Consider the following 22,206-nt stretch of genomic DNA (forward strand, 5'->3'; position numbering starts at 1 on the left):
TGAGTAGCGTCCATATTTTAAGTAATTTTGAATCAGACAGACACATACCCCAGTTACATCAGAAAGATATTACACTGCTTCAGCTGATGTCCTTTAACAACCAACATGAGTCACTATACATGCTTCACATGTAAATTAACAATAAACAAATACATACATTAAAAAAAAAAAAAAAAGACTGCGCATAGCTGCCGGATACAGAAATATGTTACAAGGTACCAGGCACTGATACAAGCTTTCTCTTCCATTCCTCTCTTTCATCCAGGCAGCTTTGATTTCGTTTATTTGCCCAATAATAATGAGAAAAAATAAATAATATGGAAGATGATTAATTTAAGATGTTGGGTCATCATAATTTTAACAATTTCTTCCCCCCATACAATCCCCCTAAAATATACACTATTAACACTATTCTATCATTAATACTATTCTATTTAGCTTTATTCTATTTCATATATAATTTCAATATTTATATATAATGTTTTACTTCATTTATATATAATTTATTTATTATACAGTACAATTATAACTTCATTTTTAATATAACCAATTTTTTATATCTTTAGTCTCAGTTAAAAATAACACAGAGGTTTGGAGTGATATGAAGTTCCAAAAATAGGTTCAGGAGGAGCCTAATCATTCAGTCCTGTCAATCATCATTAAGAGCCTATATAAACAGCAGTCATTGCGGCGTCTCAGCAACAATTCTTCCAGCATCCCTCCACCTCCCCATCTCCTCCTCTACATCTGTTATTCTCCTTCTATGTAGTACTGCAATGTGGGGTTGAACTCAGAGCTCAAGCCGAGCCTCGTGTTCAAGCCTCCATCGAGGACAACAAGCCAAGTTTGTTTACCGTTAACCATCAGGACTGGATGGGCAGGTGAACTCATGAAATGAGGGTTAGCATATGAGAGAACTTCATTTTTGGGTGAACTATCCCTTTAAGTCATCCTGAAATAAATTGACTGCACTGAGGGGAATGTGGGATGAATGAATCATTGATGAAGCTGCATCATTGACCCAAAGTTCAGCTCATTCTTAACTCCTTTGTTCTATTGGTTACAGAGTGATACATGAGGGCATGACCTCTGGAACGGCATGGTGAGATGTTTGTCAGACCCAATGGTGAGGCTGCAGCCTCTTGCTGTCAGGCCTGATTTCTGCACCTGAATCACAGTTATAACTAATGGGCCGTTGAGCCATCGACCCAGCAGACCTGCCGCCGGCTCACACTGTTTGTTCATGTTCACTGAAGCACAAACACAAGCCAAAAGATATTCTTTTACAGTTTAATAACCAAAAATATTTATAAATCAAACAATACACTTAAGTGTGAAATGTACTGTATAAGAAAAACAATTGCATGGACGGCAATTCATATTACAATAACAAAAATTGCATGCCTCCAATCATCATACAGCAAGTTCTGCACAAGTGATCCATTATCATCCATTATCAAACTACTACATATACATAACAATATGCAACAATATGCATAACATTTAAGTGAGATTTCCTCCTGAGATCAGTCACTCTTTCCAAACACAGCTTCCAGTATTTCAGATGTGAACGGATGTGTATTCCGTGAGAATGCTGCACAATCGGATGTAATGCAGCCTCATGAATATATACATATTCTAATCATATAAATGTGTGTGGGTGTGGATAGCCAGAGGTTTTACAATTAAATCAAAGGAATTCTATCACAATGGAATAAAATGAGTTCATATTTACAAACTTTTTTTTTCATAAGACTCAATTTAACACTGCTGTATCGAGTAAGTATGTGCTCTACTGTACACTGTACATTTTCACGTGATAATTTTTTTTCTTGATAATGTAGAATCTTCTTATAATATACATTCACAATATATATATGGTATTAGATGCAAATCTGTGATTAGCCAATCAAACACCTGCTCTGGTGACTGGATTATTTTAACATATTCAACATCTTACGAAACCTCACATGGACTCTGCTTTGGCTGAATATGAATATGGTGCAAGATAATATTTAATGCATGATAACCTGTCAATAGCAGAAAGCATAAGGAAACCATGACACTTGACACTTTAAATCTGCAATAATACATAAATAACAGTGATCAATAGGACTTTTAGAGATGTAATCTGGATATTACTCTATGTAATCTTGTTTGGCCATCATAAACCAAATCAATACAATCCTTGTGTTTAAAGTCTTTCATCGCATAAATCTCATAGCTGCACAAGTATGACAAAATAAAGTACAGATATTACAGCATAATGATGAAATATAAAATTAATAACAGTATGATGCTGAAATAAGATATTACATCAGCAATGGTTTTACATTTTCTGATATTGACTGAATGGAGAGAATCTAGTGTGAGTATCCTATTGTAAACAGTATGTGGTGCTCTCTTGCTCTATGTTTTCTACTTTTAATAGCTCTGATCTAAATTGTTCCATCATTTCATTCTGTTTCCTTTCATATGCTAATCTGTACACTTCTCTTTCTTCTTAAAACACTGAAACGGATCTTGGGATATAAAAATCTAGATCAAAATACCAAAACTGTTTATTTCTGACTTCTCAAGCTACACTTTGTACTCAGTATGAGGTTTAAGAGTGTGCCACTGAAACACACACACACACACACACACACACAAAACATGACACTTTTCTCTAAGACAACCACAGAGATGCACAGGTAGGCATACACACACACCTGACTGGAAAAGAAAAGAAGGAGAGGAAAGGGAGGAAAAAATTAGACCGGAGAGCAGAAACAGATACCCTGAGTGAGTAAGACATAGTTGTGCAAGATGAACAAGTGCACTGAAGCGATCCAAAGATTTGGTTTAAAACTCTGCTTTTAAATTATCTACTGATTCTGCATCTAACGGCACAAAAAAATATATAATAATAAAATAATAAGTAAATAAAATAAAAAAAATAACACTTTCATCTCACCATCAAAGAAAATGCTCTGGGTGTACTGCAAAAAATAAAAATCTTAAATCAATATTTTTGTTTTATAACAACCACTGAACAAGATAAATGTACTTGGAAGAAAAATAGAGAATATGTTTAAGTTTATTTTTCTAAACCCATTGGCAAATTGTTTGTTATTGTTTATTGCATAAATCTTTGGCTATATTTATGCTTAAAATAAAACTGCCAGTGGTATAAGAACTATCATTTATTTCAGATACAGTCTCTGAGATGATGACTTTTTGATGTAATGCTACATTTCTCCAAATCTGTTCTGATGAAGAAACAAACTCATCTACATCTTGGATTTCCTGAGGGTGAGGACATTTTTAGCAAATTATCATTTTTGGGGGAACTGTTCCTTTAATTTCGTATACAATTTTGCTTAGTTATTTTTTACAGAAAACCAGTGACAAAACTATTGTTTAAGAACATTTTGCAGTGCATATGAGGAAGGGAAGGTTACAAAAATCATTAATTTTGTAAAACAATATACCAAAACGGCATTCTAAAAGGTTTCTCCAAACTAGTTGTCCAGGTCTCACCCTGATGAATTTGAGAGAGATTTAGGATGCAAATCTAAATTGTGTTTAATCTGGTCGTTTTGCCTTAATTCTGTTATTGTGGAGATGAATCACTGTGCAAAAATAGAAATACTATAAATAAAATATTGCGTAAGCCATGAGGAAAACCCCCACAATAACCATTATTTACATTGATCTTCTTTAATCTTTCGTTAAAGCTTTCCTTTACTCAGCACGGGAACAGCATCTCAGTTTGTGTGGTTAACTTCCTCCACTGAGTACTGGGATGCTCTTCTAAATTCAAAAAAACAGAAAGAATGATTCTGTCACGATGCACACACACGAGGAATGAGGAGACGCTGGAGAATACTTTTACCAAGACTTTATTTTCAGGAACCAAGGGAGACGAACTCAGGAAGACGTTTAACAGCGAGCTAGGGCGGCGACGTGAGCGGCAATTTCCATCGCCGCGGGGAGGAAAAACCAGGAAACTAAAACTTTGCCAAAAACACGGAAATTAAACACGGGGAAGGGATGCCGCTTACTGTTGGGTCCGCTGTTCTGTCACGATGCACACACACGAGGAACGAGGAGACGCTAGAGAATACTTTACCAAGACTTTATTTTCAGGAACCAAGGGAGACGAACTCAGGAAGACGTTTAACAGCAGACAGAGAACTTGGGACTGGGAACACTATTTATACACACAGGAGGAGGGGATGACGAGACACACCTGGGAGCAATGAAACACTAATCAGGGGAGAAACAGGAAACTAACCAAATAAGGGCATGGGAAGGCACATGGGGAGCAGGACACACACAAAACATGGAACAGAGTCTGACAGATTCAGAGTTCTGAATATGCATTAGACCTTGTTATGATGTTCTTTCTCTGAGCTTGAAGCGAGTTGGGGAATAAGGGCACAGTATAATATATAAAGGATTGTGTTACTCCCTTGTAGGTATAATTACCATATTCACATGCAATATTGCTGATATACTCTGACTGTGTTTGGGCAGGTAAATTAAATATAAATCGAAGACGTGTACGCTTACAATGGGCTGATAACTTCAAAGTGAATTCCAGTATGTGGCTGATTTCAGTCTCTCATCTTCCTTCCCAATTTTGGTCCTTCCATCCATAGCTTCTACCCACATTCCTCTCTCTTATCTTTTCTCTTCATACTCTCGATTCTATCTGCCTGTCTAATATAGACAAATTTGCAAGACTGTAGACATTGATCAGTACCGTTTGATCAAATCTCAAAATCTCTCTTTTCTACTACAGGCCTGTTGTTCTGACGTTGCTGTTGCTAAAAAGAAATCTGCATGAAGATGAAAATCTCATCTAGAACCACTGTCACTTTTGATTTCACTGCTAAAGCATTATTAATAATGCTTGATTTTAAAATAGACGGAAGGTAATGCACACACACACACACACACACACTTTTCTACTTTTCTCTCCAGCACTTTTTCCCTAGAGACATTTTACTGCACTCCTGCTATTCTTAGACGATAGACCATTTCTACAGAGAAAATCTGTCTGTGCACATTACAGTTATGTTTTAATTGACTATTTTTTTAATATTATTTCCACTGTATATTTATTTATCTTTTTATTATTTCCATAGTATACATACTATGATGTATTAAATATTGAAATAAAAGATAAGAAATAAGCTACCAAAGTAACATTGTCTAGGTGTTGTAATTAGTATATATATATATATATATATATATATATATATATTTAACTAATCACTTTTATATAATATAATTTTATATGTGTGTGTGTTTGTGTGTATGTGTATGTGTATATACATACATACATACATTATATATATATATACATACACACATACATACAGGACCATTTAAAAGTTTGGAGTCAGTAAGATTTTTAAATGTTTTTGAAAGAAGTCTTTTATGCTTACCAAGTCTCATTTTATTTGATCAGAAATACAGTAAAACAGTAATATTGTGAAATATTATTACAATTTAAAATAACTGTTTTCTATTCTAATATGTTAAAATTAAATTTATTTCTGTGATGCAAAGCTGAATTTTCAGCATCATTACTCAATCTTCAGTGTCACGTGATCCTTCAGAAATCATCGTAATATGCAGATATGGAAAAAAAATTATTATGAATGTTTACAACAGTTGCGCTAATTAATTTTTTTGTGATGTAATTTTTTCTATTTTTTGATGAATAGAAATAAATAGAAAATGTATATGTTATTTGAAATAATTTGTAACATTTTAAATGACTTTGCTGTCTCTTTTTGTCAATTTAATGCATCCTTGCTGATTAAAAATATAATAATAACAAAATAAGTCAATAAAAATACTGACTTACTGACCCCAAGCTTTTCAACAGTAGTGTATATATTATACATAGTTACATTTTAAATAAATACATATCATATTTTTTATGGTGGTGCCAGTGAATGTGAAGTAAAAATCGTGTCCTACTTTATATTAAGTGGCCTTAACTACTATTTACTTACATTTTAGTTAATCATTTGGTACAATGCACTTTACATGTTTTTACATTGTACTTATATTTTAAAAATACCTGCATGTAATTACATCTGTAATTAATTTATAATTACACTGTTGACCCATCCCTTACACCTTAACCCACCCTTAAACCTACCCATACCACCAAACCTGTCCCTAACCTTACCCATATCCCACCTCAATAGCAGCAAAAGTGTTTTGCAATACAATATGAACACAATAAGTACATTGTACTTATTTTTTGATGTAAGTACATAGTAGTTAAGGCCACTTAATATAAAGTGGGATCAAAAATTGTATCTAGCAGAAAAAAAAAAATCTTATTTTTCGACCCTGCCTTCTGATGGGGTGGAAATATGTAGGGATATACAGATAAACAGACGAATGGATGGACATTAAATCAAATAAACCCTGTTCATCAGAGACAGAAAAGGAGGAAGTCTCTCTCTTAATGTGCACAGCCATAAAAAAACTGCTTTTAATAGATAAATACATACTAGAAGGCATAAAGGAAGACCACAGCGGAGTATTCAGCTGTATGTCAGTAAGTGATTTTCTTTGCTCTGGTCAGCAGATGCTCAGATCGGTCTGGATACATTACATCAAGAGCACTGGAGGCTTGTACTGTACGACGGTCACCATGGAGATGATTGACAGCAGGAGGCATTTCAAAGCTTCACTGCAACCACACAAGCTCCGGCTCGACCTAAACACAACAGCGCCACCTAGAACAAAAACACAAATCCCAATTAGAGAAAATGATCATGCGTTTATGGGATTGATGTTCTCAATGATGAATCAATTTCCCTCCGTCAACACACACACACGCTGCCTAATGCTCTCTCTCCCACGCACATACACAAACACATCGTTACCCACACACATCCCAAGGCTTACAAACGAAACAATATGAACTCTCAGCATGTGGGCGAAGGAAACGTCGCCTAAAAACATAACGAGAAATGAAGCCCAGGAGAAATCAGCCGGTTGCTATAGTGAGAGGTAATAACAGACGCTGTGATGCAGAGAAGAGCTGTGCTTCTGTCAAAATGATGGAGGTCTTGCATTTACATAATGAACAAACAGCACCAGGAGGAATGAGGCAGAATCACACCGTAACAGAAAACGGAGCTGTTACTTGAGACACGAAAGAAATGGCAGATGGATGATAAATGTAAATGTGCAGATATTACAAGAAAGTCAGGTGGATGGACAAACACGAACTCTATGTGTTTACCTGTGTCCACTCATTGGTTTGGGGGTCATAGGCTTCCACGGTGTTCAGATACACCTGACCATCATAACCGCCGACAGCATACAGACGGTCCCCCAGAAGACACACCCCCACAGCGTCTCTGCTGAGGCTCATGGGAGCTACTGCTGTCCACACGTCTGTCTTTGGGTCATACCTGAAAGAAGTGGTAAAACAGATGAATTATATAGACATGGGAAATCAACCAAGTTGATTTACAAATATGAACTACATTTATATTTCAGTAGACCATGGCATCTCTGCACCTCAAGTGTCATATAAATTGGCTTTTTTGCCAACAAACCCATATTAGACTTTCACAGAGATCCATTATTATTCATAGATACATATATTATTCATAACTCACAGATTTAAATACCCTAACAACTCACTCATAGGTGCACAGACATCTTCAAACTGGATTGTATGACTAAACCCAGGTGGCGTCCCAGATGTAGCGTCATTTACACCACACTGTACAATTTTGCCCCAATAACATTGTATCAAAAGTTATTTGTATTTCTTTAGGAAAAAACAGTGGTGGCGAAGTGCTTAAAGCAAAGCACGACAAATGTGATGTGTTAAGAAAACGAAACAAAATCATCTTATTTATTTACTGTGTGTCATTTACAAACAGTCTGTAACACTCATATTATGCCAAATATTTGAACATTTTAATTATTTGTATTTTGGATACATAAAATGCTAGTTTTGAAATTAGTCTCAGCAAGAAAAAATTATTTTCCATGTTATTCTCTAAATGTTACAAATGTACTTTCTACCAATGGCATTTCCACCATAGAATTCTATTAAATACAATACAAGACTTTATTTTGTAAAGGTCCACAATGCCCAAAGTTGAAAAAAATGCCCATACAGTATATAGGTTGAGTTGAGGTGATTTTTATTTATGTATTTTTTTTAGCGTGAGACAGAGATAAATCAATATTTGTATTCAGCAAGGATGCATTAAATTGATCAAAAGTGACATTAAATATCTTTATAATACTACAAAATATTTATATATTTTTTAAGAATCTAAAGAATCCCTGGGAAAAAAAAAGTATGGTTTCCACAAAAAATTAAGCACTTTTTTCAACACTGATGTGGAACTTGAGCAGCAAATCAGCATATTAGAATGATTTCTGAAGGATCATGTGACATTGAAGACTCTAGTAATGATGCTGAAAATTCAGCTTTGCATCACAGAAATAAATAACATTTTAAAATATATTACAATAGAAAACAGTTATTTTCGGTTGTAATAATATTTTACAAAAGTACTATTCTTACTGTGTTTTTGATCAAATAAATACAGCCTTGATGAGCATAAAAGACAATGAGCAAAACTGTGCAGCAAACAGATGTGTAAGATATGCAGGTAGGAAACGTGCATGTGTGTCTCCGTTCTGTCAGAAGTGAAGGACCTGCCAAACAAATGTTGACTGGCAGAGACTGAGAGCAGTCTGGGTGCGGGAAATGTTCAGCAGACAGACAGCTCTTTTAAACAAAGATGCAGCAGGGGCAGAGAGACAGACAGATAAGAGAAGATGATGAGCAGGAGTCAGTCACACTAAAAACCAAATACATTCCAAGACATGACTAAGAGGAAATCACACTCAGAGGCCTACTAACCACCCAGAAAAATTATCCCAGTAGACTGATGTTGTTAGCTAAATGTACTTACAACACGAAGCAGCTCATAAAATCGAAATGCTGTGGAGCACAGTGTTTCTGCTCTCAGAGAAAAGCTTTTATCTCTTCATTTATTTGGAAACTCGCTAAGATAAAAAGTTTTTTTTTTTTCACAATGTCATGCATAAATCACAAGTGGGACTTTACCTATGCTTCTGTTCAAATGGAATCGCACAATTTTTCATTCAAACACAAGCTCCAGTGTCATGTGATTATGAGTGGGTTTCACTCATTATGAAGTTGCTTCTGCCTAAATCAATAGATTTAAACACGTAACACTGGCACATTTCAGAAGTGCAACTTCAGCAACATGATCAATTACTACAGTGTCAAATACTAGTCTGACGCTAATCTGGCTCCTTCAGCACTGTAAAAACACTACAATAACAAAACAACTTTCCCTATGATCGCATTCATCTTCATGTATTAATGGGCAGTCATACTAGACTATGAGCATGTAAAGTTCCTGAGGTCACACTCTGCAGTGCTTTTAAAAAAAAAAAATAAAAAAAAAATTCAACAAAATGTAAAAAAATATACAATTTTCTCCACCTTCCTGTACAGCTGCAGCAACTTTAAAGTGTATGTTTTTTTAGTTCAGCTAAGAGGTCATGCTGTGGCGAATGATCTAGTGTTAGTCATGTCTTAATGGAATTGTTCACCCAAAAATGAAAATTTGCTGACAATTTACTCACCCTCACATCATTCAAGATGTAGGCGAGTTTGTTTCCTCATCAGAACAGATTTGGAGAAATGTAGCATCACATCACTTGCTCACCAATGGATCCTCTGCAGTGAATGGTTGCCGTCAGAATGAGAGTCCAAACAGCTGATAAAAACATCACAATAATGATGGATTTGGTTCTTATAAACATGCACCTTTTTGCTTCACAAGATGTTAATTGATGGACTGGAGTGGTGTGGATTTCTTGTGGATTATTGTGATGTTTTTATCAGCTGTTTGGACTCTCATTCTGACGGCACCCATTCACTGCAGAGGATCCATTGGTGAGCAAATGATGTAATGCTACATTTCTCCAAATTTGTTCTGATGAAGAAACAAACCCATTTACATCTTGAATGGTCTTAGCGTGAGTAAACTTTCAGCAGTTTCATTTTTCGTTGAACTATTCCATTAACCTGAGTTCACCGAATTTTGGAACACAGCAACATCTCTTCTAATGAGCTTGAGTTTTCCGTACTAACGCATTCACTTGTGTCTGAATGTCAAGTGAATGAAAAGTGTAGTCTATCCTCTCTTAGTCTTGTCAATACTGGATGAGCTCAATCAGAGCCACCTCATTTTTTTTCTTGTTGTCAAGAGAATAAAAGCTTGCATTTCTGGTCTCCCATATTCACGTGTATGAATGGACATCAATGAAATGCATGTACAACCATGTATGCACAATTTTGTTTGCAAGCATTTGTGTAATAAAAATCCAGAAAATACTAATAATTTAGCTGGTTTATGCAACAGACTAGGATTTTTTCCATTATGAATCAAACTGAATGGAAATCAGAATAGATTACATAGATGCAACCTCTTTGTTGGATGTTTTTTCTGTCTTTTCATGCTCAAAACGCTGGTGACACAGAAGCTGTGCCGAAATGGGTGGTTTTATGACACACTCTCTAAATGACAAAAGAACAGAAGAATTCTACAAAGAACACATGGCACTGAATGTCAGAAAACTTAATCAGAGTGCGTACATCCTCTGACTCACTCTCAGCTATGAAACAATTAGAGGAAAAACCTCATATCCTTCACTGACCTGCACTACAAGTTTGTACTGCACTCATTAAGTCAGTTTCTCTTTAGGGACTCATCTGTAGCACTTTGATGTAAACACAATTGTTTTGGGATTCCTGTATTGTCTTCTTGATGTTCTCCTTGGGCTTTCAGACCTAACCATAGCATATGACTATTTTTAGCGACATATACTGGCATTTGCCACTTACACAACATGAGAACATTCTTGTCTTTTATTAATATTGAGGTAAGTCTACAGCAGAGTTTCTCAGCTGGTGGGTTGTGACCCAAAAATAGGTCTCAAAAACAGGTGTGATTAACCAGATAATTGTAGTTATAACAAACAAAAATAAATAAATAAACAAAATAAGAAATATAACTAAAGGGATATTTTCACTGTAAATTATATACTCTTCAAGAAAAATAATATAATATTAATAATAATGTAAAATTACTGCTTTTGTTTTGCCAGAAAACTGCAGAAAGCTTCTCTTTTGTTGACAAATGTCAGTTTATAAGTTTATACCCCTAAACGTTGACCAATTGACCCCGTTCCTGACCTTTTGATTTTGTCCCTCTTACCTTTCGACGCAGTCTGACAGTTGAGAGGCTAAGCTTGACGCTGGGGCATCATGACCACCGATGGCATACAGAAAGCCATTCCACGTCGCTACACCAACACCGCCTCTGCGTTTAGACATGGGAGCGCAGCTGCTCCATTTGTTGGTGTGAGGATCGAAACACTCCACTGATTTCAGACATGAACTTCCATCCCGGCCGCCCACAGCATATAGCCTTAAAAAAGAGACAGAAAAGGAGAACATTATAGATTAAACAGACAGACAGCATTTTAATGGCAGACATGGAGTTCAGTTAGAAGCATGCTTTTATGCTGTCTATGCTTACTTGCTGTTTAACACTGCAACTCCCACAGTGCTTCGAGGTGTTGCCATGGATGCAACAAAGCTCCATTGGCGAGCTTGAGGGTCCCAGCGCTCCACCGTGCTGAGATAACTCCAACCGTCATGACCTCCCACAGCATACATGGGGCCTTCTAACACTGCAACGCCTACAAACACACACACAAATTATGAGATATCGCACATAAGCCTTCATATGGCTTTTAAAGATTCTTTAAGTGTAATATGCTTAAAAAAATATTGTGTAAGCCTTATGATTTCTGCAGTGCAGAAACATGGACAGAAGTGCAAAATCAAGTCATAAACATAGAATATACATATATAACGTGGAATGTCTCAGAATTTGGGATGTACAATTAACTAAATCATTAAATAGACTAGTGTCTATTAATATTAAACCACAAAAAGCATGTTCTGTTTTGTGTGAATGAATAAAACTTTTATAAAATACACACAGAAACCAAAAATCTTCACTATAACCTGTCAAAATAAAAGTTTGGTTTAACTTGAAGAAATTATGACAGAAATATATTAATATTGTACAATAGAGTGTAATTCTCAAAGTAATAATAACAATTCTAAAGTAACATTTTTTAAGGAATGTCACAAAAATGTTCATCCATGTTTTAGGTTAAACCGTAAAGCTCTGTTGTGCCGCACATTGTTTGTCTAACACAACTTTTATTATATATAACAAATTTGTATATAATCATAAAACAGAATTCCGAAAATTTAAAACTGCAGAATTTGTGAAAAAAAAATAAATAATAATAATAAAACTGATTTGACAGGGTTCTAAATATTGTGTCAAGCAATTAACATTGTGAATTATCATGAAAAGTCCAATGAAGCCACTTGTTGTCAAATGTTATTCCTCACCCAGGCCGTGTCTGTGTGTGGACATGGGGGGCATGACGCTCCAGCTCTTGCTGCGGGGGTTGTAACACTCTACTGTGTTGAGGGTCTTGAGTCCATCTCGTCCCCCGACCACATAGAGGCAGTCGTCAAGAACCGCCACGCCGAACTGCAGCCTTCTTCCACTCATGACAGCCACCTGCCTCCATGTGTCCCTCCGTAAACAGTACTGCTCAATACTAGTGGCCCCTTTAAAAACAATTACAATCAGTTTTAAAAACACCTGTACATCAGTCGGGTCCATCTGTAAGCCACACTATTAGCACTGTACACACATGCAAGACTTCACAAATATTCCCTTATATCAATACAGAGAACAAAAAAAGCCTTTAAAGCCTTGATTGTTACAGAAAGTAGAAATCTGGAAAAAAAAAAATGGCTGTTATAAATTACATATAAAATTACAAAGTACATTTTGTGAGGTTTATGCTTGAAAATAAAAAAGTAAAAATCTGCAAAAATAAAAATAAATTAATAAACAACATACATTCACTGTAAGACAACACTGTTTTTAAGAGAAATATCATCTCTGAGTTAATAGGCTAAAATAAGAAACGAACAACAGGAAGTATAAAGCCCTAAGGACCAAACTGTGGAAGCAGAAGTCTCCATGCTTCTTTTCTAGCCAATCAGCTTGTTTTACCTTCTAAAAATGTACAGTAATTGCATAGAATGAGTAAGATTACAGCAGGGAAGCTACAGAGCCACTTCAAAAACCCTTGAAAACCTGGTTCTGCCCCTTTACAGGCCAGTGCAACATTCGGTTCCAGAAGTAAAAATCTAATTCACTTTTTTCATAAAGAACTTGTTTTTGCTGTTTTGCTTTCATGACAGATCTACAATGAGTTGCGAGCTTAATACTTTACAACATATAAAAGTGATTATATATTGTTCTGTAGAAGTCAACAAGTTTATTTCAACAAATATATTATATAAATATAAATAGCAAAAATGTAATAGCAAAAAAATTATAATTAATAGAAAAAAATTTGATAGCAAAATTCATTGCAAAAAATCTAAAAAATACTGTGAGGTGGGCAATACCTTGGCAAATTATATAATAAAATTTCCCTACAATTCCAAACAATATATTAGGATTTATCTAACTATTTTGCAATAAAATATAAATTATATTCTATTTTATACATAAAATGTTTATAAATCAAGAGTTTTATATTGTATAATTATGTACATTGCAGTGTTTCAGTCCATTCAGTTCCAATGGACTTCACAGTCTTTCTCAGATTTATTTCTTCTAATCCAAGTATGTAATGCTGTGATTAATCTCAGAGCTGGGTGGTTTAGTTCGTGCCTTGGAACTCTTTACTGAGAAATATTATGAAATTCCAATGAAGAACATGAATGGAACAAAGTGTTCCGTCACTGTGGCACCAGTCAATACGAACTATGAATTATATGAATCACCTTTATGATTCACCTACAGTGGGTACGGAAAGTATTCAGACCCCCTTAAATTTTTCCATTAACACAACACAGCTCTGAATTTAGCTAATACCATTCACCTTCAGCCTCATTAAACAATACATAATTCAGACCTTCCAACTGGAAGAGCACATCTCAGCACATCTACAAGTGCATAACAGATCAGACCTTTCACCATAAAGAGGACACGACAACGCTAATTTAAATACAACTCATATTTGACCTACTCAAATGTAAAACACTTAATGTTGAAAGCACCATTAACTTAAAAGACTCTGAAAAAGGTAATGTCTCAGCAGTCCACTGCACTAATGGAGAAAGACTGACAGACAGAGACAGTGAACAAGGGAGAAATGGAGGGGTTACCTTGTTATCAACCCAGATAATGTTTTTAAAAAAAAAGCTAAGGCATATACAACTTTAGAAACAACAAAAAAAGGATATAAAAGGAATACCTTTTGTGGCATCCATGCCACCCACAGCGAAAAGTGCCCCGACAGTGGCCTTGCGTGGACGTGTCCTCGGGCTCTGGAGAAGCGGCCGTCTCTCTGGCAACAAATGATACTTCATGGCCTCCATCACCAGCCGCTGACACTCCACACTGTCTCTTAGCAGTGGATTTGACTCCATATCGGCTAAAAACTGCATGAAGATAAGACAATAACTGTATGACCCAATATCACCAAAAACTACACATTATAAAATGTATAATGTTCAGAGGAGGGAATACCTTCTCAAAGCAGTATTTCCCTCTTAGCCTTGTTGATTACATGTTTTTATGTAGATCATGAGGAGTTCTCTATCTGGAGAGAATTTAGATGTCTTAAGAAATGTATTAATTAGGGCTACAACTAATGATTATTCTGTTGATTATTTGTTTGATTAATTGGATTTAAAAAAATAATAACAATTTCCTGTATTTTATTGGGGGAAAAAAGGTATTCCAGTGTTGCAATACAGTCTATGGTTGCAATGTGCAAACTGAAGGTTATGACAACAAATAAAGTGAATGTATTTAGGCCAGTGTTTCCCGACCTTTTTGTAGTCGCGGCACCCTTTGGAAATTTTAACAAACTTGTGGCACCCTACAAAATTAATTTTGTCACAATATTTGAATTTCTAACTTCGATATGATAATTTGAAAAGTATAGATATTCGGTACAACAGGGAAGAACTGCAGAATATAATGTCATACAGATATTTTTAATATTAAAAAATGTTGTCCATCAATGGTGGCAATCAGTTGGCTAATTTCCATTGAAGAGACCAATTTATATGACAGATTTTAATGTAGGCTTTTATACATATGTAAACATGATTTAATTACCATTATAACTAGCTATCTCACAAATTTTTGCTCACTCAGTGTTTTTTTAATTTTACAGTGGGGTAATTTTGGTGCAGTAGCACGAGATTCAATTCAAACTTTGAATTGAATAAAAAATGACAAGTAAGCAGTCAGTAATAAAATAAGAACAAATAAAGAAATTAATAATGATAGCACAAATAAAAAATAACGACAGGCCTTCGAATTAAATAAATTGCTTTTTAGTTTTTCAGGTAGGTCTAACAGTAGGGTTAAGATATTTATCCATTATATATCCAGATATTATCCAAATAATGTTTAGTCCTAGAAAGCTATTATTATCAGAACACGTGAGCATGATGGTTAGCAGATCAATGAATGAAAGGGCAGCGTTACCAGAGTTGCCCATACACCATGTTACAACACAGTAGGGCTATTGCAGACAGAAACAATACTGTACTACATCGATGTTTCCTGTCGGCTCAATTTTTGAGTGGACGTTGCTGTTCCGATTCGCATGAACGGTATACGAGCGGAGCGACTGAGCGGAGCGCACACACATAGAGCGGGATAATACGCAAGAGCGTCACACCACGTGAAAGTGAATCCTGAGCGGTGAGCTAATTTTCGGCAGCCGAAATTTCGGTGCATCTCTAATTATTGGCGACATCAGAAATGGATATTATATAATAGATGCTTTTTTGAACGTTTTAGCAATTTAAAAATATTAAAAAAGGATTTTTTATACGGCACCCCTGCTCTCGACAGACGGCACCCCGGTTGGGAAACACTGATTTTTTACACGGCACCCCTGCTCTCGACAGACGGCACCCCAGGGTGCCGCGGCACCCCGGTTGGGAAACACTGATCTAGGCTATGCTACACATTGTGTACAAAAACAAAACATACATTAAAAAAAACTTGAATTATAAAAAACATTGGGTTGTTGGCAGTTTTGAATCAGTAAGGCAGTCATCATATTCAAAATCATATTAAAAAAGTAAAACAGAAGCAAAAAAAATGCAGCAAAATGTACTGCAGGAACACATTCCTCTGATCACATTAACCCATTACAGTTATTTTTTCTTTTCTTTTTCCTTTAAATTTAAGAGACGTCTTACATTTACATCCAATTACATATTAATCCCTCATAAAAATACCATTATTTTTACCATTATCTGTGCATAATGCATAGACTCAATTAATCAATAATAAAATTGTTATTGATTATTTTCAATATTAATTATTTTCTATTTTATTTTATTGATTGGTTGTGCTACTAAATGGAATTGCAAAAATAACGAAGTCTCAAAATAGCTGCCCTCCCTGTCTGACATTGGTTGGGCAAAACAAACGTATGCCCCAAATTCACTTGAATGAAAAAGAAAAAAAATTAAAAAAGGTAAATTCTTATTTTTAAGCTTAGTTCTGGCACAAACCATCTGAAAATGCATTTCCAAAAACATAAAACATTTTTCTGACATGAAATCTTTAACACTACAGCCGCAAAGAGCTATGTAACAAACTGGGTTCCAAACCAAACCCTTACCCTCATCCACTTAAAGACACACTTTGATAACCTGACAGGAGTGAATCCTTCCCAGAGGACTCAGGGGACACAATGAAGAGAGGAAGCACGCTTCTGATGAAACTTCTGACAAAAGGTCCTACCTACATTCCTTTTTTAAAGGAGGGAATCCCAGTGAGAGACAGAGCTAGTGTCCCTCAGGGTCTCTAACAGAATACAGAGACTCTTATATAGGTTACTACTCCTGAGCAAACAAGCTTTTAAGAAGCTAAAACTGCCAAACACATGAAACTCTAAATCATATTCACCTCATCCATAAACATCACACGGGGCATTCTTTATTTTTCTTCCTCTCGTCTCTCTCTTTTTCTCATAATCCTCTTCAAACAACACCTCTTGTGGCCCCGTTAACGAGTCTTCGTTCGTCACATTCATCCTCTCATCTGCCCTGTTTATATCCTCTCTCAGCTGGCTAGTAAATCGAGTAGGTTTTAATTAGGGTGTCTTTGGATAGTCACTGTAATAACGGCATAATATTTTCTGCTGCAGTGCTATAGCCCCATAGAGACACTCTGTAAGATCACACACAGACAAACCATGAAATTAGTTTCTCACCACACCTGCCAAAGGCGAGTAAAAATTTAGCATCCAAGTCGATTTACTTATATAGCGCTTTTCACAATACACATTATTTCAATGCATCTTTACAGAAGGTCATGATGTTAAAGTTTATAATATCTGAAGTTCACTCATGAAAAGTCTTGGGATAAATTGTAAAATCTTTATTAATGTAAAAAGAACGTGCATAGGTTTGGTCCTGGCAGACTAGATCTGCTATGCTGCTGCTGCTGCTGTAGAGCAAGTAGACTTGCTTCTGCTAAATGCTCGCCTTGCTCGGATCATAAAATTGAAAGGAAACATGCTGCTGCTGCTAAAGAGAGGAAGATCCCTCATAGCAGATCTAGGCAGGTGGTGCTGGGGAGGTGGTGGGCTAACATGAGGACACGCATAGCGTGCAGACAAAGCATTCACTGAATATGTCCTGGTTATATAGACAAACAGTAATGAGTATGAGAATCTGACTGGGTGGGAACCTCACACAACACCGACACATTCAGCACATCCCGATATATCATGACACTGATATAGTTTCAATCAGTAGGGCTGCACAATAAATCTCGTCAGTTGTAAATCTCCAGCACGTGCTTTCAGACGGAGCGGCATTTAATACACAGAGCTGTAGTTCTCTGACAAGCTACGCAAACAGCTTTCATTATCGCATGCGATACATCGCTGAATAATGAACGCGATATTGCGTAGCTTGTCAGTGAACTACAGCTCTGTGCAGTAAATGCCGCTCCATCTGAAAGCACATGCTGGAGATTTACTACTAATCACAGAACCGGCTTTACTGACGAGATGTGCATGATAAACGCATGCGATTTATCATGCAGCCCTATCATTCAGCATTTGTTTTACACAGCCATGCTTGAGATATGAATCTGTATGTATATCTGTGTGCACACCATCATTCAGCGCCACCTCATTGAATCCATAATCACATCCATCACTGCGCTCACAAAACAGTTTTCTAGTTAGAGCTTGAATATTCCGCCCATACAACACCATCTCCACCTCCTCAGTCTCTGCTTTCACCTCCCTCCCACTCACCATCCATCAACCCATACTTCTTTATCTCCACTCCTCCCTTTCTCCTTCTCCTCTTTGTGCTAAAAACAAAAGCTAGTCATTTCCACCGCTTTCATGAAAAAGCTTGCGTCACATACAGTGAACAAGTGCATCTGTTATGAACTAAAATCGATCATCTCCACTGAACGTGAATACTGAGGAAACATGTTGGAAGAGAAATGAATGTTCTGGAGTTAGGACGGCTGGACGGTGGCTTAGAAGGTTTTTTCTTCATTGGAAAGCACAGAACAACCTGCGATTTACATTTAGATGGAACTGAACAAACTCTGCTCAGCCAGCCACGAGTGGGAGAACGCTCGTCTGGAATTATTTAAATATTTCTCCTTTGCAACCTTGGAAAAAAGGGGGAAGAGAGAAATAGAAAGGTAGAAAAGAGGGAAGAGGGAGTTCAGTGGAATTCATCATGCATTAAAAATGAAAAAGTGCAAAGCTTTGAGCTCCGAGGGGAAAGAAGCTCAATTAAACTGCATATGTGAATATGCCCTGCGCCCACAGACTGTCTATGACAATAATATCAACACTGCAGTAGGCCTGCACAATCATATAAATAACCAAGATTACAATGACATCTGTAGCAATTAACAAGTCTGCTCCCATTGCATCAAAATGTGCATTTTATAATGACAAGTTGAAATGAGCTAGATCTATGAGGTCTAATCCACAGATGCATGTTTCACACTTCTGATAGGCACACAAAAATTGGTGGTATTTTTTATCAGGCTCCTATATTTATATTTAGTTACTTTAATTGCATAGAAAAGGACCTATACATTGCTATTCCGATTCTGATTCTATTAGAGTAAAATTACTTAACCTAAACATAGGAGTCTAATAAAAATGCTCATTTTAGAAGAAAATTTCAGATGGCACTTAGAGGCTTTTGCATCTGAACTCTTCATATTTTTCACATCTAAACGACAACAACAATAAAAAAAACTTTTCAGTGGAGTGTGTGTACATGTGTAAGAAGGGAAGAATGCGATAAGAGAAAGAGACACAACAACATTCTTATCACACTTTCCAGGCTCCAAATGCATCCCATCATTGAGTACACAGCCTCACAGCTCAGAAGAACAGCACTGACCTTCACACACACATAAAGACCACAGATACTATAAGGGCCAAATAGCAATGCTCTGCACGAGCACATAAAGGCAAAGACTTCTAGCTACACAAGCTTGATTTTACGCCTTTAACACATTAACACATTTTTACGCATTAACACAGGAAATGTGACGGAATGCAATTCATAATGGAATGCAGGTATATGTTTAATTGCATAATGAAAATTAAAGTAATAGTTCACAGAAATGTTTTTTTTAAATTGACCCTCAAGTCCCCGCTGATTTCCATAATATAGAAAGACATACTATGGAAGTCAATGAGGACCAGAAACATTATTCAAAATATCTTCTTTTGTGTTCAGCAGAAGAAAGAAACTCGTACAGCTTTGGAACAACTTAAAGGGATATTTCACCCAAAAATTAAAATTACCCCATGATTTACTCACCCTCAAGCCATCCTAGGTGTATATGACTTTTTTTCTTTCAGACAAATACAATCTGAGTTATATTAAAAAATGTCCTGGATCTTCCTAGCTTTATACTGGCAGTGAATGGTGGTCGAGATTTTGAAGCCCAAAAACGTGCATCCATCCATCCATCTGTCTCACGAGAACCAAGTTTTGTTTACAGCAAAGAAAAATCAATCTTCCCTTGGCTTATATAGAAATCCTCCTACAGTTTTCTTTACAAATCCTTGTTTTGTACTTCTCATTCATGACCGGTGTTTACCCGCCAGAGCCGTGTGGAGCACTTTTTATGATGGATAGATGCACTTTTTTGGGCTTCAAATCTCGACCCCCATTCAATTCAATTCAATTAAAGTTTATTTGTATAGAGCTTTTCACTATACAAATTGTTGCAAAGCAGCTTTACAGAAAATTACGTTTCTACAATATATTTAGTAGCTTGTCAGCGGTGACTATGTCAAACTGATGTACATATTCCAGAAATGTGTGGTAAAATTCAGTTAATGACATAATCAAACAGACGATGAACACTATTAACAGCAATGATTATATGTTGCAATCAAACTTGTAGCAAAATTCACTGCCATTATAAAGGTTGGAAGAGCCAGGACATTTTTAAGTCATACACACCTAGGATGGCTTGAGGGTGAGTAAATCATAGGGCAATTGTAATTTTTGGCTGAACTATCCCTTTAAGGGTGCTTAAATGAGGAGAGAATATTCATATTTAGGTGAACTATCCCTTTAAGAGTAATCTGACTTATTCTACAGTCAGTCTTCTCTTTCAGGTCAAAGACGGTAAAATTTGCCCTACGATGAGAGATATTTTATGATCCCCAAAATTTGTCTGAGATGGCAAAATCGTGTGAATTACACATAATGCAACCATATGCATGCACGCAATGCTAGCTAACTACTTACATCTGTATTAGCGTACAATACCATTGAAAAGATTTGGATCTGAAAGATTTTTTCATGTATTTGCTCACTAAGGCTGCATTTATTTTACCAAAAATACAGTAAAAATTGAGAAATATTATTAAAATTAAAATTAAATGTTTTCTATTTTACTATATTTTAAACAAAGCTGAATTTTCAGCATCATTACTCCAGGTGTCACATGATCCTGCAGAAGTCATACTAATATGCTGATTTAGTGGAAACTGATAGATTTTTTTATATTCTTTGATGAACAGAAAGTTCAAAAGAACAGCATTTATTCAAAATAGAAATATTTTATAACATCATAAATGTCTTTACTGTCACTTTTGATCAATTTAATGCATCTTTTCTGTATAAAAGTTTTTTTTTTTAATAAATGACCTCAAACTTTTGAACAGTAGTGTACTTGCATGAAGTATTTGCAATGCTTAACATCATAACCAACAATCATATGGTCCTTATGCTCTTGAATATACAGTACACTTAATATTTGCTGGATCACACAAGCAAATACAGTTTTATATCTTTATTTGAACTTTAAAAAAAAAGTTCCTGTGGACGTTACAAAGATGTGCTGACTTGCTTAAAATAAGGACAAAGTTCAAAGGCTGTTCAGCATTCGACTGCAAAACTTCAAGAAGCACATGAACGTTAATTACTGTGACTGACCGATTTACTGACTGGATCACTCAATTAACTGATTAGCTGATACATGAATTACTGCAGATTAATGATCTTCTGATGTGGATTTACAGGCATACTGATCAAGCTGTCTGAACAAGTAACAGCACAGCAGAATAAAAGACTAGCTGACTGCTTGACTGATGGAGAGATGGATGCATGGTTGACTGACCTGGGGTTTAAGCAGGGGTAGACGGATGTGAGCGAGAAGAGCAGGAAGCTGTGATTGGCGGGAGGGAGCGTCGTGGCGGACCCAGCTAAGGAGAGCAGTTACCACGGTTTCCTCTTCTGGAACGTTCATATCGTCAGAAGCTAAAAGCTTCTCCACCTCACATGCAGGCAGGAGCAGAAACTCCTGATGCCTCATGACCTCCATGAAGTGCTCCTACAGCGAGAGAGAGATTATCTGGACTGGTTAATGGAACCAAGGATGTGGTTGTCAAAGCATAGACAAGGTGTGTGTGTGTGTGTGTGTGTGTGTGTGTGTGTGTGTGTCTCTTATGTCC

At 36.2% G+C, this 22,206-nt stretch overlaps 1 protein-coding gene across 1 annotated transcript in view; it reads right to left on the reverse strand.

The window, feature by feature from the left end:
- Positions 1–6,381: 6,381 nt before the first annotated feature.
- LOC107702349 (kelch-like protein 5) overlaps positions 6,382–22,206 on the reverse strand; it is a 37,446-nt gene continuing 21,621 nt past the window's right edge. The window contains exons 5-11 of the mRNA XM_016504637.1: positions 21,873–22,085; positions 14,458–14,644; positions 12,524–12,748; positions 11,631–11,793; positions 11,307–11,519; positions 7,265–7,436; positions 6,382–6,752 (exon numbers count right to left, since the gene is read on the reverse strand). Of these exons, the coding sequence (XP_016360123.1) occupies positions 6,696–6,752; positions 7,265–7,436; positions 11,307–11,519; positions 11,631–11,793; positions 12,524–12,748; positions 14,458–14,644; positions 21,873–22,085 (1,230 nt within the window). The 3' untranslated portion in view covers positions 6,382–6,695. The remainder of the gene's footprint in view (positions 6,753–7,264; positions 7,437–11,306; positions 11,520–11,630; positions 11,794–12,523; positions 12,749–14,457; positions 14,645–21,872; positions 22,086–22,206) is intronic.

Source organism: Sinocyclocheilus anshuiensis, unplaced genomic scaffold (assembly GCF_001515605.1).
Source record: "Sinocyclocheilus anshuiensis isolate Anshui unplaced genomic scaffold, SAMN03320099.WGS_v1.1 scaffold86, whole genome shotgun sequence".
NCBI classification, from domain to species: Eukaryota; Metazoa; Chordata; class Actinopteri; order Cypriniformes; family Cyprinidae; genus Sinocyclocheilus; species Sinocyclocheilus anshuiensis.